This window comes from Rhopalosiphum padi, chromosome 2 (assembly GCF_020882245.1).
Source record: "Rhopalosiphum padi isolate XX-2018 chromosome 2, ASM2088224v1, whole genome shotgun sequence".
NCBI classification, from domain to species: Eukaryota; Metazoa; Arthropoda; class Insecta; order Hemiptera; family Aphididae; genus Rhopalosiphum; species Rhopalosiphum padi.
Genome location: NC_083598.1, coordinates 83738953 through 83761157, shown reverse-complemented (window position 1 = coordinate 83761157; position 22205 = coordinate 83738953). Strand labels below are relative to the sequence as shown.

The window sequence follows — 22205 nt, the reverse complement described above, 5'->3', positions numbered from 1 at the left end:
ATAAAAATTATTACATCATTGGAATAAAACTATAAATTATTTTGAATGATATAAATATCACCGTCTTCAAATATCATTTAGACAGTAGCAGATTTAAAGAGGCGGATATAAACATTCACGTTCTGGGCTTTCACCCGTGTACACTGTAGTCATCCCATTATACATTTTTTTTATACTAGGTACACCAAAAATAGAACAAGAAATGATTCTATCAAAAAATTCGTTCAACCAAACCGATGTGAATAAAACGCGCCGAGATATATGCACCATATTATTGATATCGTCCATTATTCTAATGCGTTTTTTTTTTTTATATATATCGGTTTTAAAAAATAAATTTCTCGTTTCTAATCATCCCGGAATTTATGATATAATCATGTGTGCATTTACTTAAGGAATAAACTATTAACTATTAATAGTAATTTAATACATATACTAATAATAATATTATATTTTTTATCTTAGCATATTATTATTGATTCCTAAAAGTTCTATTTCAATATGAATATTTTAAATTTTTTATAGGTAGATCTAAATAATTCATAGTTATTCGTTGTATAATTTAATTATAGTTGAGGTAATTTAACTAGAACTATTTAATAAAAAAAAACATGAATGTTACTCTAACCTGAGTAAATACTAAATAGGTAGGTATACACTATATCATGGGTCACCAAATGGCGGCCCGCGGGCCGCATACAGCCCCCGAACACATTTTATCTGGCCCGCAGACAAATAATAAATAACACATTATTACGACAACATTATATGTTGTATTATTGTAAATTATTATTTTTGTTAAATATTATTGGTTTTTAAATAATGTAAATACGTACTTAGAATTTTGATGGCCCGTGAAAAAATTTCAGATCCTTAATGTGGCCCTTCAAAAATATTAATTGGGGACCCCTGCACTTATATAGTATTGCATGCTTTTTGTAATATTTGCGGACTGTACGTACCTTTTTTTTTCCACTACTTCTAGAATATCATCTTATAATATCTTTCAATAGTGTGGTTAATACAAACTACAGTTTTTTATTATAGCCGATTACCATGGCATACAGTGTTTGTCATTTTTTATTTCTTACCTTGTTTACGAACAAAATACCTATATAGACATATCTTAGTTTCGGCCCTGCAGTTTAATCAGAAAATCATAATTACAATTTTTAAATTAAACTCTACTAATTTATTTTTGTATTTTGTACTATAATTATTTTTATTATTAATTTATATAATATAAATAAAGGGAATTATATTTTTCTTATTATTTTATTTAGTTATTTGAATGTTTAACTTGTTTTATTAAATAAATACCACGAGGAAGTAAAAAACATTTTTATTAATAATATTAATAATTCGAACTATAAACATTAAATTAGTGGTTGTTTGTGGGCCGAACTAAAGCAAAAAGATTATAATAATAGTCGTTAGTATAAAATTTAACCTTTTAACTTAAAGATCTAATTTATTTTTCCTAAAATAATTAAATATGCTTATCAATAAGTTGGTACATTATTTTTATTTTTATTTATTTATTACCACTAGTTGTTTAGGTCTCAATAAAATAAAATAGTGTCATTGAATAATGTATAGTATATACTGTACGTCTGTACACAATAATATTGTTTATCCCTTCCCATACTAAAAAGCTGAGCACGCCACTATAGTCACTAGTTCACTACTAAATATTTAATGCGATTCGAAGAAAATTAAATACCTATGTTTTAAGTGTATAGAACTAAAGTAACGATTTTTAAGGGGTTCAACGTTCAAATCGATCAATATCAAAATGTAGGAAGTATTAATGAATAATAACATTAAAAAAATTAACAATTTATAGTTCAATACTATTTTAAACGCACATTTATATAATTTAAAATTTATATCGTATGATGGCGGGCTTCGAGTTAATTTTGATATCCGAATATGTTTTCTTATATTTCATATTAATACTATGATTCGTAGAATGTACAATAAAAATATATTTTATTTTATTTAGTATAAAAACGGAATTATTTTATCCCGTAAAATGTGTGTTTAAAAAATTAAATCACAAATATAAAATTTTCAATTGAAAAGAACGTTGATAAACTTCTACGGAAACATAAATTATGGTTATCTTTCTAATAGATGATATAGTCAAATGTTCATAATAATAGTATCAACCCAGTAATGGTAGTAATATTAATCTAATAGACTATATTCTAATAATTTATAATAGTATAGTACCTAAAGTAGTAATTGTAGATACCTAAACCTGCATATTCCATACTGGCATACTGAAAATTAGGTGTAGGTCCCAAATTGATGTCCATCAAGTTGGCACCGGCACAAATGCACAATATGCTATATGACCATAATATTATTGTACACATCTGATACCTATATAATAATGATCACAATAAATATTTAACGCAGTGCGCCTTTGGGCTAAGGTCTCTCCCCCCCCCCCCCGGAAATAGCTGGTAAGATATTTTTTTTAGTAATTCATATAATATGAGAGTAAATAAATAAAAACAATTTACAAGATCGAAATAAAAACTCGTTTCAATAACGATCGAGACTGTAAAAACACGTTTTAAATGTATATAAATAGATACCACTAACTCAAGTCTCAACTATTTACTGTTTGTAGGTGACGATTTAAATTTTTAACTTAAATTTTGTTTCGTAAACACTAGGTATACCGAAGAACTCGTCAGTTATTGTCCCTCATACATTTTCTGTGCACGATTTTAAATATATCAGGTATACTTGGATATAGCCATCATTCAAGTATAAGACTATGAATTTTAATATTCATAATTCATATACAGATATAAGAACATCTCATGTGGAAACTTAATATCAACTACCAATTCACTATATTGTATCGACTACGGCGGACTACTGAGCATGATGGCTAAATACACTTGGATGTTTTTAACTTGGTTCTGCGCCTGTGGTCTAACTCACGCAGTCTGCTTGCAAAACGCTGACAAGCTTACGTGCTTACGTCATAATTAAATATAGTATAATAATAAAAACATTCCTGCGTCGGCTCTCGACTGAGTCGACTATACAATATTTCGTCCAAGTTGAGAACATGTACGATATACCAGTGTATTTGACCATGTTACAAGCATGGGTTAATAGTTCAATGTCGCAATAATAGTGCCGACGTGCCGAGTACTGAGGGGCGAGTACCATCCAGTACCAGCAACTTGTAAAACAACTGCAAAAACATTATAATACCTTTAGAATCCTAGATATATAATATTGTTATTATTGTAGTAAGTTAACATTTGGCGATCACGATGTTGCAACGTCTATATATAAAATATACAGTCAATTATCAATAATTTGAAGTTGAAGTTGGCACTTTGGCACTTATGAAAAATTTCGAATTACCGATAGGCGATAGTTCGAATTTCTAAATAGTTTGAAATATTTAAGACTGCAAAAACAAAAATTCAAATTACTGAGTTTTGAAAAATATTTTGGTTTTTTATTATAATTATTAAATATATAAGAAAATTAAACGGTATTACAGCTATATTTATTGTTTTAAAATGTAAATATAAAATTATTATTATAAAAAAATTATTACCTGTTTTTTGAAAAAATCAGTAATTGCATTTTCTGGTTCATTAAACTTAGTTTCATTTTTTCAATACTATTTTTTTTGAATAAATAAAGCTTCGAAAACCTCGACACCGATGACTTCTGACTAGTGCGAAAAGTTACGTAATTTCTAACTTTACTGTACAACCAGGCGCGAATCCAAGGGAGGGGCAAAAAGCCACCCTCTGTAGACTCCAACAAACGCCACACAGGTAAATTTTAGTATGTCTGTTTTGGGCAGCCGATAAAATACAATATGCACATAGTATTGCCTCCCCCCCTCATAAATATATTTTGGATTCGCGCTTGTGTACAACCAACAAAACGAAACTAAAAAAAAACTATTAAAAATACAGTCGGCTTTCGACGAGTTAAAATACGATAAGACTGATAACAGACGATTAAGAAATAAAATGCTTATGAATTATGATATAGTACTTAGTAATTACGATAATAATTCTATAATTACCGATAATAATAAGCTAAACATACACAATGGTCAATCGCCAATAACAATTGTATAGTAAATTATTAACGAAAAACTTATAAGAAAATATAAGAAATACATTTGATATTTTGATGAATATAATTCAAATTGCCGAGCGTTTAAAGAATGAAATTTCGATTGTTAGGTATATTTTTAGTGATGATTTGGAATTGATGTCTACTGAGTAGATACTTAAATAAATTGTTATTATTATAATTACCGCGAGATTTTTAAGAGAACGAACAGTCACTTCGAATTATCGAAAGTTTGAATTATTGAGTGTCGACTGTATATATATGTATATATTCATTGAAGGAATTCGAGTGAAACAACTTAGGTGGCTTAGCCCTCTCAAAGTTTTTCAAAGTTTCAAGCCCAATAAAAACAAATACAAATAATTTTAATATTATTTTCCTCCATAAATATTCTCCAATAATACCAACACTTATATTCTGTAATTGTTAATTAAATTCCGAGAAAACGTCTTAAATACTACCCCAAGTACTCCAACCCTCTAATATCCAAGCTAACTTTTGTCGCAATACTTGGACAACCCGCCCCATTCATTACCTTGAACGAAAGTAGCCTCGTGATCTCATTAATATTATCTAAAATATATATAATAGAATAACATTGAAAATTGAGTTCATATATTATTTGGAAATAGTGTTAATAATAAATGCTCCCTTCCCACACGCCGCCATACCTATAAAAGAAACTTCAAACTTATAAATTTATTTACCCATTGTATTATTATGTATACAAATTGTAAATATTTTATTTTCTATAAAAAAGTATTGTCCATAAAAAGCAATATTTATATTTATAGAATATTTTCTTAGTACCTAGGTGTCTACTGCCTACTGTTTACTACCTTATATATTAGTAAATAATCTGTCTAAAAAAAAATTCCTTATTAGTTATTATATATCCTAAAACACAATTTTTATTTTAAGAATAAATTGTAAAAAACTAATAATCTACTTCTACTGCATAATCAGTTTGAATTGGAAACTTTTCAATAAGACAATAAATAATTGTAGGTAACTTGCGAGCATAGTTACATATCTAAACGAAAAAACAACTCTAAGCGAAATATAGGTGGACAATTTGAACTTAAAACACAATATTTCAAGTAGAATTGTGCAAGATATACATGTCGTCTTATATTTTTAAATTGTTAGGTACAGTAAGTACAACTTTGGAGGGACAGTGCACAATTGCCATATTTTCATATCTTTTTTAATTTTCGGGTTTTGAATACATAATTGAAAACTAAATATTTTCATTACATTATCTATAAAAAAAAATGTTTAATAAAGATACTATTTCTAGTAAAGCCAGAAAAATGTTTTCATCGTATTTTAGTAGTAGTTAACCTCTCCAATAGTAATGCCACTGCCACTTATTACTTATACGTAGGTATTAGGTACCTGATTTCCTACTAATTACTATTTCCTACTATTTTTTATAAGTATGCAGATTGCAGATAAATCCCGTGTCCGTATAACTCCCGTCATACACTCATACCAAATATACCATTCATAAAAAATTACCTATTACTAGTCTGTTGTTACTGCAAAGTTTTGGCACATCAGACATCATTCAGAGACACGTAGTCATTGTAGGGAATTTTAACGCGTCCCAAAATGGTTAAACTGTGGTCGTCGTAATCGGTGAATAAACGACATAACAGCCACTATAGTCACTATTCACTTGCTGTCCTTAAAAAAAAAACAGGTTATCATCGTTTCTCCGACAGTCCGACCTCCGCAAGTTCTGTCGTTCTGATTGTCATCGCTTTTACGTATTTTCTTGATGCACAAATTGCACAAGACTTGCCCACCGTTCGTGGTCATTTCGTGGGTTCTTCATCTTCTTTAAGTGCTGTTCTAAAATATTTTTATTAAAAATACTGAAAATCGTATTATCCATTTTTTTGTCACCATTTTTCTGATAACATATCCAATTTATCGAATCAATAATCATCGTCGTTCACTCTTTTTAAAGTCTGCGAATCCAGATTCGTTGTTATTACTATTTCATTTTTATTAGTTAATTACTCAGTTTTTCCCTAACTTGTTGAAGTCAGTAGAGAAAGGTAAGTGCAATTTTAAATCTCGGACTTTTCAGTGGATTAGAATTTTTATATCATCTATAATAGTTATATTTTTCATTTTTTCTCCAATAGGTAATAGTTTTAAATTCACCCAATCCATCATGTCTGAAGGCGAAGCCGGTACGGATAGTGAAACTAGACCAAAGGGCATTGAAGCTCTTAAACAACATGTTGTCTCCCATAAAGTGGAAGTATCTCTTTGGTGTACAAGATTAGCAACAATTATTTTTACGTTTGCATACATTCTGCCACTTTTCTGGTAAGATTAATTTTCTTTTTTCAATTTATATGTACACCTAACCTTGCTGCCCGCTTGTGTTTCAGATATAAAATACAAGTTACTTAAAAATTATAATACCTAGGTACATACTAAATAAATAACTTTCTATTATAGATATTATCATCATTTTAAATTAATGTTCTGCTATATTAGGTATTTCTTTTGATTAATAAAGATAGCCTGTCTTCTAATATTTTTATTAAAATAGTAAACACTTATTTTACTCAATTTTTGATACTTTTGTTAATAAATGTTTTTTTCAATGTGCTGTAAGATATTTAATTATATTCTTATTTATGTCTGAAAGTGAAGCTATAAAATATAATTATATTATGATAGATTGAGTAAACCCAGAAGTAGATCTAATAATGAAAAACAATTTTAAAAAGACAAAATATACATTATACACCTATATTAGTCATAGACTTGTAATTATAAATAATATGAATTAAATACTCATAGTTTTTAAAAATAGTAATAACCGCTAACAAAGTATGAAACTATGAAATGGTTTAGGTATTTAGAGACAAATAAGCATTGTGTTATATTAGTATTTATGACCAAATAAATTAAATAAAAGGAATCTTTAAAATATTCAATAATGAAAGAAGCAGCTCGCAGCCTCGTAACTCATTTGTGTCTACCCTTAACTAAATTTTACGCTATTATAGTAATAAAATAAAAATGTAATTTTTTAAAATTAAATTATTTTTTGACATTAAACAGTATGCAATTGAAAAATAATGATATAAGACATAATAGATTACTTAATATTTAAATTTTATCAATTGTATACCACATAAAATTCAAACAATCTTAATTTCAGTCCCTATAAAATTAATATTTGTCTTTGGAATACAATTGGTGATTAAATTGGTGTTGATACTTTAATATGGTCTACAGTACCCATATGTTTTATAAACTGTAAATTTACATTTTTTTATTTAGCTCATTGAAAATGTGTATTCATTTTTTTCTGTTATTATAAAATTTAAAATTTTAATATAAATAATAATTTAAACTTTTTTGGTAAATTGAACTATATTTTGTATTACTTAATAAGAAATATATATCTGAAAAGTATTAATTATGTTAATTAGATATTTTGTCTTACTGAACATGTCATAGTATTGTACAAGGCCAGTATGGTATAATCATAATATGACCTCAAATTTAATTACTTATTCTAAAATGTTATTATTTTACCTATATATACTAAATAATGTATGCTACTTAGGTACCTACCTAATTGTAATTATGAATAGGTCCTATTAAATCTAAAATTAACAATAAACCTACATTAAATAATCTATTATTTATTAATATTCATAAATTTACAATTATTCTTCAATATTGTAATATTCAATGAATACCGTGTGTTCAATTTTAAAGGTAAAAAGAAATATTTCAAATGCATGACTTTGAGTTTGATTCCGAGTTTTTTTTTTGCGTACAAGACATATAAATATATCTGTTTTTGTTAAATTTAAATTTTTAACTATTTTTATCTGCGTAATGTGTATACACAGTACAATAAAAATTTCTTAAATAAAAATCATTTTTTTTGATACTGATTTTGATTGCTTTATTTTTTTTTTTTTTTTTTTAGCAACTGATCTTTATAGTTATTGAATATCTTCTAAATTGTCATTTTTAGGACAGTCGAAAGTTTTAAATTAACTAATTCGTAAATTTTAGGTATCATAATAATTTATTTTGATTAAATCTACAAGGTGTATTTATTATTACATCAAATTTATAAAAAAAATATCATTGGAATTTATCGATAAATTATACATATAAATATGTGATTAAGATAGAGCGTTAAAAATGCGATAATTACAAATTACATAATTTCAAAATTTCAACAATCTTAATACTGTCAATTTTGAAGATATCAAAAAACCTGTAAAAAGTTACTTAAAAAAAATAAATCAATCCAAATCAAATATCAAAAATAGTGGTTCCTATTTAAGAAATTTTTATTTTATCTGCGCAAAATTTATCAAAAACAGATGTATTTATAATATGTCCTGTACACAGTAAAAAAACTCCGAATCAAACTAAGTCTTGTGTTCAAAATATTTACTGTTACCTTTAAAATTAGACACACGGTATAGTATTATTTTTAAGCATTAAAAAAATTATGAATCTTGGCAGGGTGTACACTCACAATCCACATTAACTTTATTCATCCTACTCATAACATCCCTAAACTAACTTTCTTAGTTATGATAACTATACCTACATTTTATTTATTATACCTGCAAGTGTCAACACTTCCCTAATTTAATTAATTTAAAACATATTAAAATGTAATTTTTTTTTATTCATTATTGCCTATTAGAGCAGTAATAGAACTCAATAAAAAGGATTTTTATTATAATTTTCTTTACAATTAAATTTATGGAAACGGCAATATTGAAAGTTAAAAAATAAATAGATTTTAAATTGGATAAGAAATTTTATAATAGTTAGGTTACAAGAGTTGGTGTGAGATAGAATAAATGTAATTAATATGTTTTGTTTTTTATATAAATAAATACATTTATGTAAATTTTTAATTTTTTAGGAATCCAGCTAGTGCATATTATAGAATTTTATTGGCAAATGCAGCTACAAGTGCATTACGTCTTCACCAACGTTTGCCAGCCATGCAAATTTCTTTACAGTTCCTGACACAATTATTCAAAGAAGACAGTTGTCATTACCTATTGTACTCAGTGATATTTTTATATGTGTCACCTAATATCCGTATCCTTTAAATATTAACATATTTTATTTAAGATCAATAAATATATTATTTTTGATTTGAATTTACATTGCAATTTAATGTTTTCCTTAACATAGATTTATTTCAGTTGTAATCCTGCCAGTGTTTTTATTTTCAACGGTGCACTTTGCCAGCTATTCTCTAACTTTACTTGATGTAAGTGTAATATTTATTTAATTATAAACATTGTAATGAAAAATCATTAAACATGTTAAATTTATTTTTCAGCTTCTTGGTCAAAATGCATGGTGGGGTGCTCGGCTATTGATATCTTTGGTTGAGTTCCAATCACGAAGTATCTTACGCCTAATTGCCTTCTCTGAAATCTTAGTTATGCCACTCACATTATTCATGTCATTCTTTGGCCGCTCTGGATTGTTATCTATTGTGTTCTACTATCATTTCCTCACATTACGATATGCTTCACAACGTAATCCACATACAAGACTCATGTTTACTGACCTTCGTATAGCAGCTGAAAACTTTGCAAACAAATCAGGCACACCATCTTTTTTGCGATCTGCTATTTTATCGGGTATTGCTACCATTAGTCGGATGGCTCCCGCAGTACCGCAAAATTAATAATCTTTGACTTATTCATTGTCATTATTTTTATTTAAGTGCATGTTGGTGGGATTTATCTAACACATGTTTCATTAATCATTAGTCTTAGAGATATAGAATGCCATTTGGACATACATACTAAATGTATAAGAATTATTGCTTGGATTTTTATGTTTATTTATTATTATTATTTTATTTTATTTGGTTCCGGTTCTTCTATTTAAAATAAAATGAATATTCAAATTATATTTTAGTACATATTATTTGTATTCAGAAATTTGTGTTGATAGTATTTTCTTTGTGGACTAAAGTAATTCTATATAATTTTATTTTAAATAATTTTCACAAGGGTTTGAATGTTTGCCATTTTGTTTAAAAAAAACACATTTGAACAAATTTAATTTGAATTACTTTAAAATAAGTTTAATTTTATGCGTGCATAAAGACTAAACAGTATATTATACCTTTTATAAATTAAAAACTAACCATATTAAAATTAAAACTATTATTGTTTCTTAATTTTTAAGTGTTCTGTGATTTAAAAAAAAAAATATATATATATTATTCTTTTTTTTATGAACATAGTATTATAATTTATAAATTATAAATGTATTCACCAAATAAATAAAATATAAATTCATCGAATAGAACGTATAAAAAAATGCATTTAAGTTTGACTGACACAAGTACAACATTCAATATTGTTTTAGAACATAAAAAAATTTATTTAATTTTCTGGAACTTTATATTCTATTTACAATTATTTTAGATGGCATTTTTATTTAATATTCCATAAAAATGCCATTTTATTGCCTTGAAAATAAAATTCTAAAATTAATCAATCTACTAAAAAAATATATTCTTTATACCTACAACGTTGCCAAATATAACATAAATACTTACTTGTGTAGTCGTGTATAAACCATGTATTGAAATATAATTTTTGTTAATTAAGTTTATTATATGTATACACAGTAGGTATCTACTATAAGGTGATTATAGGTACTTGACTAATATTTCATGTTAGATGCAATATTAAGCAGTTATTTGATAAAATTATGTTATAAGCACTTAAGTTTACTGTATTTATATTTTAATCTTTAAACTCACAAACAGTAATAGATTAATTTTATATAAATCATTGTTTTTATTCTTTTGTAAATACAAAATTTTGCCTGAATAAAATTAAGGTTTTGGTTAATATTATGTTTTTTTTTTTTTTTAATGTGTAACCGTTCATTTATGGAGTGTGTAGTGTGTAAGTATGGAAACAACTCATACTTAAAAAGAAAAAAATTGTCTGTAGTTTTATGAATAATTTTAATCCTTTTAGAAATCAACAGTTATTTATATTATACACATAACATAATTAAATATTTTGATTCTAATGAATTATTGTGAAAAATTAAAAGAAAATGTATCATTTTAAAATTACTATAATCTATCCAGAGAGAGAACGTGAGATTCTGTGCATCCCCCCACATCACCATGCTATCAAAACTAGTTCGCTTATGGCTGGGTATCATTGGGAATGCGCAGAAAAACTGATTTTGGTCGGTTTGCGGCGTGTTCTCTCGCTGGACAGAGACTAATATTTACTATATTAATACTAATATTTTTTTACATCGTTTTCAATAATTTTTAACAGACCTATATATGACAATATTCTTTTCAAATATTTTTACAATTTTGTAATATCAACTCTGTCAAAGACAATTGTTCCAATATCAAAACTAACAAAATTATATTATTCTTTATAAATAAATCTCCATACATCATACACAATTTTTTTCTCCATTATAGGTAACTAGTGTATGTCATCAACATAAAAGATTTTAACAATCTATTACATTTCTCAGGTGATAATAAATTCAACAACATAATCATGCTAATGACTCACTGGCGAAGGTTGTTTGACATTAAACTAGAACATTTTTTATGATTTATTTAGTAGATTAAATTGTAATTGAAACTCGTCATCTACAGTATAAAAAATACATTGTTTTTACTACTAAAATTGATAAAACAAGTAACAACTGTTTCACAGAGTTATCAATTGTTAAAACACTATTGTCCACCATATTGTAATCAAAATTTTAAATTTAAACTAAATAAAATTTAATAATTTTCTTCAAATTTAAACTCCAATACTTACCAATAAAAACATAACAAATATTTTAATCTCTTAAATACGTATTAACTTGTAATTTTATAAAATACATATTTGTTGGTAAAAATTACTAATTAGTGATGTATCATGATGAACAAGGAACACTTAATAAAAGCTATACACTTTCAGGAAAGTAAGTAAATTTTATTGTCTTAAATTGTAATTACATTATATAATACAAATGAGTTGTATAATAATTATTAGTAAAAAATATTTATAAAAAGACAGCCCAGTTTGTGTTTAATACCATATTTTCATAAATCTGTTGATGTTGGTGGACGTTTGGGAGTTGACTGTGTTGAGGAACGAGATAAATCAAAACTACTGGGAGTTACATTTGAATAAACTGATGTAGTATCCGAGCCATCAGTGTCTGATGATGAATAAGAGTCCATGTTCATAATCAATTCTTGTCTATAAGAACTAATAGAATCATTGAGCTGCCGTAACTGGGATAGAAGTTGTAAATCCATTTGACGTAGACTTGCCTAAAACATATAAATAATAACAGAAAATATAAAACTAAATAAATCTAATATTACAGTATATACCATTTCATTTCGGAGATGTGCGAGTTTCAGGTCAACAGATGATGGTTTCCTGGGGGGAACTGGTGGTTTTTCAGTTGGACGTTTATCAGAATGTTCAGATGGTATTGGTGACTGACGTGTTTGTTTAGGTGAGCCAACGAGTTCCGTTGGTTTAGGCGAATGACGTCTAGCAGGTTCAGGTTTAGAACGTGGTGGTACATCATACAGGCTTAAACGACTAAGGCTTTCAGGTAAAGGTGGTAGTTCGGAATCATAAGACAACGATAAAGGTGATAATAAATCTGAGTCTACTCTCGAAACTTCCACTCCTGACGACACATCGGGCACTGATGGTGTACGGACTGGGCGTTGAGCCATTTCATTATGCAATGAATGTGGAAGCAATGTGAACACTGACCCCACACTAAAACAAAATAATAAGAATTGAATTAGTGTGAACATTTACTTGATTTATCATATTTATTTATTAATCTACCTAAAGGACAATCGTCACCAGCAAACTTGCAGTCAGGACAGCAAGCTTCAAACGCCACTCGACAAATACCACAGGTATCGTCATTGGCTACCCAGCGCCATTGTGCAACGCCGAGTACGTCTAAAATATAATATAAAACAATTAAATAGTATAATTTATAAATAATGAACAACATATATTATGTACTAATTTTAGGCAGTAAATAAGACCTGATCTAAAATTAAATAAACAATATATTTTAGGGTAAAATTCAAATTCTGTGTAAAAATGTATGTTCTGACAGGTAAATAAAATAAAATCAAACAAATGCCTATATTTGTTTTTAGTTTGTTTTTAATTTTGTTCTGTAATTTTATCATTATTATATCTTACTAATTTCACATTCAAAACTTATTTTAAAGTTACTGTATAACAATGACAATATGAAAAATATTAAATTGTAATAAAGTATGTAGATTGTAGAACAATTATGAAATATAATTTAATCAAAAAATTGTATTGATTATTATCATAAAAACGAATTAAATAGCCTAATGAGAAAATCCGGAAAATCCACACGAGTGATTGAGGAGATTCGTCATACTGGAGTGATCTTTTAAATTGAATCATTCAACTTAAATTAAGACTTGTGATAAAATAAAATCGATCTCTGGGCAATAATTCACGCTTATACACCATAACATAACACATAAGATTATCAAAAAACTATTTTTTTATATTATAATAATTGATGGTAGCCCACTGAAATTTACAAATGAACTACGTATGAGGTATTAGTAATCAAAATTATTTGTAACCACATTTTAGCGATTGATGTTATTTCTTTACCTTTGACCACTACTTTTAATTTCTTTGGTGTTTCCGGCATTCGGCACACATCGAAGTTTAGCGAGTTTCAAAAAATGTATACTACGGTTCACCGCTTACCTATAGTAGGTAAATAAAAATAATAAAACTTAAGAACCGGATTCGGATGGCCGACACAAAATCGACTTTGATTTGACGGCAGAATTTCCTTATCATTATCAATTTTTATTCTTGGGCTATTGGTTTTTTCATAGATAATAAACGACTTGCGCGAACTCTGTCGACATAAAACGAGTAACAACCACTCGCCTACGAACCGTCGCCCATCGGCCCATCAGTGCACCCGTGCACCGGCATCAGTGTGTACTAAGCAGTAAGCACTTTGCGTTGTGTTCGTGTGATGAGTGTACTAACTGAGTTGTCACTAGTCATTAGTCGTCAATCCTGTTAATAGAAAATTAACTCACGCGGTCTGGCGGTCACACTAGTTATTACCTAGTTATATGTTTCAATAAATATGTCAATATATAACTGCTATCATCAAATGTTCAGGTTTTCATAAAACTGTTTTTCATCACTTCCTCCTCGCGAAAGAAGTCAAACGCCAAAGGTTTTATAACAACAAATCAGATATCAATTTACTTGCATAATACATAATACATAAATGTATATTGTTAATACAATAAGATATTGATGATTATTTATTATAAAAAATGGAATGATGGAAGAATCTTAACTATAAGTTTTTTTTAGATTCTTAAAATATGAAGAAGATATTCAAGATATTCTACAAAAGATTTAGCAGTTCACAATCCCCGGGGAGCCAACTTAGGGAGCATGTAAATATTTCACTCAAAATTACCTTTTTTTATACCAATTTTCCCCAAACTAATTATAGAAAAATGCACCAATTTAACTCAACATATTATATACACGACCACAATTTCACACATTGTGTAAAATATGAGAGATAAATGATAGCAGTATAACGTATAGTGGAGACAGTGTTATAAATGTTATAATATTAAATAATGAAAATAAAATAAAATACATATAATATAACAATAAACACAATATTTTCTGTAATAATAAAAAGCGCACATGCATAGGCTAAGCAAAATGACTACAGAAAAAAAGTACATAATATACTTCACAAACTTCCTTAAACTATTCAACATATGTACTCCCATTATGTTAAGATCAATATATATAATTATTATATATATGTATATGAATATATGTAGGTAATTATTACAGGCTAATGACCTCAGATGTTGAAGCATTTTAACTCAATAGTATACCTAAATAAATAAAAGGCGGTGTACATTGTAATTTGTCATAATATTACCATATAAGAACCTTTGAATATTGAAAAGTATAGAGCAAACATAACTACACAAGTATAACAGTAAAGTTGCGTCGACCTGGAGGGCAAGTGGACTAGACCCATGTACCAATATACATTAATCATTCCGCTTAGAATCTTAAAGATAATAAAAGTAATTATTTTTAAATTACCTTAAATAGCTCAAAATATTTTTAAAAATAAGTGTTAATTGATACTAACATCGAACAACTGCATGCATATTGTACTTGCGTCCATAATAGCCGCAAAAATTCCAATTCTCTTGAAAATATTACCAATTTTAGCTAGAACATTTTTTAATGACGCCTACAACAGTTCATTCGTTTATATTATTCCTGAAGATAAGCATTTGTTTTTAATATTGAAAAATGAATATGATTTATTATTAGATATTTAGATACATGGCAAAAATTGATTTAAATGTTTTCATATAATGGATAATTTACAAGTCTTTAGCACGAACATCTAATATTGATTTGTATTTTGTAGTATTTAAAATTTCTTTAATGACAGCTAGTAGAGGAATAATTTTCTTTTACCACACATATTGCTTCTGAATCACAAGCCCATTGTAGCAAATATTGGTTTTAAAGTTCTTAACTGGTGTTTGTTAATTTGGCATTTTTTTTCAAAATCGCATGATGGGTATCTTCAATACAATTATAAATTAAATATTTTTATGATGTACATATGTTACTGAAAAAATAAAAAAAGACTGCCGTGTCTACCAAAAAGCTTATTAAAACAAGATTTATACAGAATAACTCTTAACAATGAACAAAAAATAAATGGTTATTTTTTTCTTTACACTTTACTTGCTTGTTCTCCAGTACTCTCACTATACTTTCAGACAACGCTGACACTCCATCAAAACAAACTGAAACTTCATTTTCCCATTTAATATATAATTGATAATAGTACTATATCTTTAGTTGTTGTACTATTGTTGTAGATTTAAACTATTGAATTAGCAAATAAGCAAATATTATAATCATTTATTCATGTATTTAATTATAAAAAGCCATGGACTGTAGGGGAAGGCCATGGCTCATCCCATCCACCCCTACCCGTGCGCATATCTATATGATCAAACATACTTTTCACAATTAAAAAAAACTTCTATATGATAGATAATATAGCGTTAATTATATGTGCATTATAATACATTAATTAATTAATTGTTTTATAAATATAATATATTATAATGTGTGTATAGGCATAGATTAAATATACTATATTAATATAGTATATTTAATATAAGCTATAATATACTAATATGTTTAGTTATATATCACTTATAAGCTATAAGTTATAGCTAAAGAAATCCTATGTATGTCACTAAAAAGTATATTTCGTGATATGTTTTTATTATAGGTATTAAAATAATTTATTTTACTTTTAAAATTACAGTAGGTTAATAAATATATTTTTCTTAAAATATTTATTACCAGAAACCATTCCCATTTTTGAAGATCGAAGTATTTTTGTTCCAAAAAGTGTTTACAGACACAAAAAACAAAAATCAATTGTAAAATCAAAAACGGTTAGTTCACCGACCGCACTAGCACGCGGGCTACATGTTTGATACAATTATACATTTATACCATTATTCGACAATCGTTAATAATTCGCAGTTTTTTTCAAAACTAGAAAAATCAAAAGATTAATGAAATTAAAATATTGAAACGTCAATATTTTCAAAAAAATGAACTCTACGAAATGGATAGGTATCTTACATTTTTTGAAAAAAAATAATATTTTTTAACTTTTTTACCAAAACATTAAAATAAATTAAAACATGAAATATTTGGAGTTCTTGTCCCTGTCAATTTTATTAAAAAACCATAATTATGATATCTCCATTATTTCAGGAGATTTCGCAATGGGTAAATCCTCACGGGACACTGTATATAAATATATTAGTAACTATAGAGTGAATTGACATTTTATCAAATTTGAAAATAATAATAATATCTAAGGTCCGTTTCGCAGGCCGCAGCACTGCCACTTTCAAATTTTTATATCAAACTTAGACGGTATTATATACTTTTTTTGTACAATTTTATCTATTAAATCTTATGGGGTTATTTTTATATTTTAATACCAGCGAGTTATGAGTATTTTAAAATTTAAAATTATATTTATACCTGAAATTATTTATTAAAAAAAACATCTTATCAACATATGACATTTAAAAAAAGTCGAAAACTTCAAATGTAGATTGTATAACACAAGTGTCGTCTCATAAGCAATATAAAAAATATATATATTCATATGATTTTATAAATATTTCATCGGGCTATATAGTATATCTATATCATATATATAATTAGATTATGTAAACCTTAGGACCTTAGGTACTAGGTAAATTATGATGTCACTTGGTTATTTGATCGTTAATTATGAATAAAAAATATGCTGTTGACCAAACGAAAATGTGTACTTGAAAAATATATAATATAATATTAAGAAAATAAGAAGTAACTTTGTTGTATTAGACCTATTTGGTATAGTAATTGTAAAAAAACAAGATAATCTCTAAAATAAAAATAAACTTAAAGGTACTAAAATGTTTATTCAATATTATATTAAATATAGACTATTATAAATTATAACAATAGTAGGTATAAGTATATAATTCATCGGTCAGTTTATTTAAAATCCATGCTGACAACTGACAAGTCATAACTTAAAAATGAAAATACTACTATTAGTAACGCTATAAAATATTACTATTTAGTATTTAGAATAGTACGCGCTTTAAATAATTAATTTAAATATATATTTTCGTATGAGTATAGGTGCTTTTTTTGGGGGGGAGGGGGTGAGGTTGTGGTGAAAATCCTTCTAAAGTCACTATAACAATAATTTATTATTTATGCTGCTGAAAAATATAATTATAATATAGCCTATAGCTCCTTTTCTAAATACGTTATGTTATAATCCCATGAATTTCAGAATTTTTCATTCTACCATTTATTATTTTTCATCAATAGTCCGCTAATTCACTTAATAGTTAAAATATTTTAATAGATACGGTAGGTACTTACAGTTCTTGCCAAAGGCATTAAACCTTAATAGACATTAGTTATTTAAAAAATAATTATAATAATAATTTTATTTATCTTTCTTTATTTCTAATGTTCTATAGTCTACGTATCTATTAAAGACAATAAGGCATACACACTAAAGTTAGGTACCTACTTACTTAGATAGGTACTACGCGTACAATATAGGCACATATTAAAGCTCATTCGAAAATTCGAAATCTATTAATATCCAGAAACTATATTTAAATATTATACTCTTAATTTATTTTTTTTAAACATTTGTTAATTTCATTCAATCTACTATACAATATAGATCTATGTATACTACCTAATTGGAAGCTGTAATCGTTATCTATATGTATTATGTAGGTAGGCTGTAGTGTGGCTTGTGTGCTTGTTACGCTATATTATGTAAATATGTAATTGCTGAGCTGTAATACTTATTGGCAAAAGCTAATTAAAATTAAAAAAACATGTTATTTTATTGGCATTTTAATATGTGTCTTAAAATATTAAATCATTAATATTTTTATAACCTTTAAACAACTATAGATATAAACTATATGGGACATATTATATAGGTACCTATTAATTATTTAAATTGTTGATAACCTCTCAACTTGTTATTACCCTATTAAATCAGCCGTAGTAGCATTAGTGTACCTACTATAAATAATAAATTATAATAATTTTATAGTCCACATGAACCTTCTTATTATAGTTTATAATATGCGCGTGCGTCTATGTCTATATCAGCTAAGTATATCAAATTATGTCATTATTATGTATTTATGACTTATGTGTACATTATAATTAATATATGTACTATTATGTTACAGAGATATTTCTTTTACTTACATTTTAAACAGTGACGAAAGTAAGGGAAGGCAATAAGGTGATATCAACAGTTAATAAATAGCCCCCCTTTGACCGTGTTTTTTTTTCGTAATTTATTGTAATATTCTAAAATTGTTTACATAGATACATTCATACATCATACATTAATACATTATTATAATCTTGTTTACCGGAAAAATTTAATTGCACGTATTCATGTATTAAATACAAATCCTCCATAAGTATAAAACATTAGGTACTACAGATAGGTGTAGGTAAACGGGTAAAGGGTAAATATATTTTTTTAATTCCCTTCCCTTTGAATGACCCAGGTAGGTACTGATTTTAAATGAGTCTATATTATTTATACATTTATACTTACAACTTATATAGTTATATAATATATGATAACTTATAGATATCTAAGTACAAACAATATAAGAGTATGTAATGCTACGTATTAATTTAGGTGTTATATTATTTATAGGTACTTTATAATATTTTTTTATTTAAAAACCGTAGACTGAGAATCGTTATCCAGTTTTACTAATATATTTATGACACCCGCTACATTCATGTACTTAGCTGAGTTTGAGTCTTGGGAATTGAGAAGTTTTATTTTTTTCGACAAAAAATAATATCGTTATCGACGTTATCTATATAATGTACTGTGAAACATTATCGTAATTTAAATTCTCTATAATCTATAATATTATATGGTCTAAAGTTTAAACTTAAGCGTAGAGCGCTTATTTAGTTTCAATGAAAATGGGCGTATTTAATTATTATTTCCTGTCGTTTAAATTTGTATAGGCCCAACATAACTTGTTAAATAGGTTATATGATTAATGAATCATACAAGTTCATTGATAGAAACTCAGACAGTCAGACCATCAAAGCTACCTATTTTTGCATTTCATATGAATTAACATATTATTTGAAATGTGATTTTAATTCCAAATATTTTAACATAAATTATTAGGATAATATAGGTGCTTACCTTATTATTGGTATACATACAAACATACAGTATGTTCAATAATAAAGGTACCTAACATACTACCTACCTAACATAAAATATTTGAATCCATGACCCTGAATACATCATTCAGGTTTTTTTTTAACAGCATAAAGGACTTCATATTCCAATTATTTTAAAAATATTTTTTGCTTGTACACAGTAAATCAATTATTTTTTAATGTTACACTATTTCTAATTCTGAATTTGAATTAAATTGATTTCTTCTTTTAACAACTAATTTATTACGTTTTTTACTATCATAAAAATTTACTTTTTGCAGAGAGTGGATTAAATTTTTGATTTATGTACGTATGCTGTAGGTAGGTACCTATTTTATATTTATCATATTTTATTATTTTTAACATTCTATCTAAAATTTAATAAAAATAAGTTCCACGTCATTTCTCATTTTCGAAACTACAATAAAAATTGACAAAAAAATTATACGAAATCACATGCAACTTTTAAAAATGTAGATAAACTGTTAAAAAATACGTTACACGTTACACATAATAACATGTTACATGAATACATCGAAACTTTAATTCGTTTTCAATAAGTCAATTTTTAAAACGGATTTGAATTTTTTGTTAGGTTTACCTTGAGATCAACTTTCCCAAATTTTTTTTTTCGTTTATAATTTCTTCAAAAATTGAAATATGACAAATTTTAATTTCTACTCTTTTAATATAATTTTTTTTGGATTTAAGATGATAGAGTCAAAAATTTGGGAAATTCGATATCAAGTAATCAGTAGACTTAACGAAAAATTCTAATGTTTTCAAATTCTTATCGCTTCTGTAGATCAATTGGTACGTTTTTCAAAAAAGCACGTATGGTCAGTGTATGTTAGACAAAGACAAAAACGGTCCGTATCGAATCCCTTTTTAAGTTAGTTATTTAAAAAGTTTAATTTATCTCAAATTCTAACTTAAAAATTAGGGTTAAAATTTAAAAAAACTTTGTTTTTCTGCGCATGCAAATAAGTTTTATATTATGTTCTTCACGCTGTAAAAATAAAAAACAGAATTAATTCAGGGTCGTCAGTGTGAAATTGTTCGTGTTACCTACCTTTATCATTGAACACAGTGTTTATACATTATGTGTATATAAATAAAATAGGACAGTTGTATGTGGATAGAAAAAAAATGTTGTTAATCATTGAACAATTCATGTAGCAATATCCTATATATTAAATAAAATACTGAAAATAGTGGATGTCCTTGTAGTTAAATAGCCAATATTACTTATATCTATTTTATGCAACTATAGTATGTCGAGTAAATAAATATAAGTAATAAACATTAGTAAATTGACTCGTAAAATAATACATTTTTGTAGGTATTATTTATCTTGAATTAGAAGATGCAATATGCCAACATGCAACAAATATAATATTATTTGTTTAAATCATATTTTCAACTGTTTTTAAGACATTTAGTTCTATTCTGTTAGAAATAAATTTTGATTTTGTTGGTATAATTAACACAATAAGTTCTAGTTAAACGTATGGACAATATAATATTTTATTCAACTTTATAGAAGTCAACAGGTATCTGCTGTGCATAAAATTATTACTTTGAATTATACTCATTTAATAAATATTTAGTTATATAAATTATAAATATTGAATGAAAAAATAAACAGTGTATGAAATCATTCGATCGATTTATATAATTGTATTCTATTACTATTCATAATAATTGTTATGCAACTTTATTTATTAGAGCTCCACCCATACTTAGATATAAGTACCTATCTAAATAAATAACTATGCAAGTCATAAAAAAAAAAGATAATGATTATGTCAGCAATTGTGTAATATTTAATCAATTAACTATAAGGAAAAGAAATTATTTTTTTAACTATTGTAATTAATATTTTCAGGAAGAATGATTATCAGTGTTATCACAGTTTAAGCTTATTAAGATGGGTCCAAAATTAGTATCATATATATGATTAAAACTATGTTATAAAATAACTCATATATATTTTTTAGGTTTAAAACCTAAAAAATATAAATGACTAATACACACAACTATTCCTATACAATTATGTATGCATTTAACTTTAAGATAATTTTAACATGTTCTAAG

The 22205-nt window shown here is 26.4% G+C and overlaps 2 protein-coding genes across 2 annotated transcripts; one reads left to right on the top strand and one right to left on the bottom strand.

Annotated features, from left to right (window-relative positions):
• The first annotated feature begins 5812 nt into the window (after nucleotides 1-5812).
• On the top strand, nucleotides 5813-11035 carry LOC132920249 (Krueppel homolog 2). Its single transcript, XM_060982491.1, has 5 exons — nucleotides 5813-6197; nucleotides 6288-6474; nucleotides 9068-9249; nucleotides 9357-9424; nucleotides 9497-11035. The coding sequence occupies exons 2-5, from the start codon at nucleotides 6317-6319 to the stop codon at nucleotides 9848-9850; spliced, it is 762 nt and encodes a 253-aa protein (XP_060838474.1). The 5' UTR covers nucleotides 5813-6197; nucleotides 6288-6316; the 3' UTR covers nucleotides 9851-11035.
• Nucleotides 11036-12125: 1090 nt separating this feature from the next.
• Nucleotides 12126-13148, bottom strand: LOC132920250 (leucine repeat adapter protein 25-like). The gene is made up of 3 exons (XM_060982492.1): nucleotides 13029-13148; nucleotides 12554-12956; nucleotides 12126-12490 (listed from the first exon to the last, which is right to left on the bottom strand). Exons 2-3 carry the CDS (start codon nucleotides 12908-12910, stop codon nucleotides 12257-12259), a joined length of 591 nt encoding a protein of 196 aa, XP_060838475.1. The 5' UTR covers nucleotides 12911-12956; nucleotides 13029-13148; the 3' UTR covers nucleotides 12126-12256.
• Between the last annotated feature and the right edge of the window lie 9057 nt (nucleotides 13149-22205).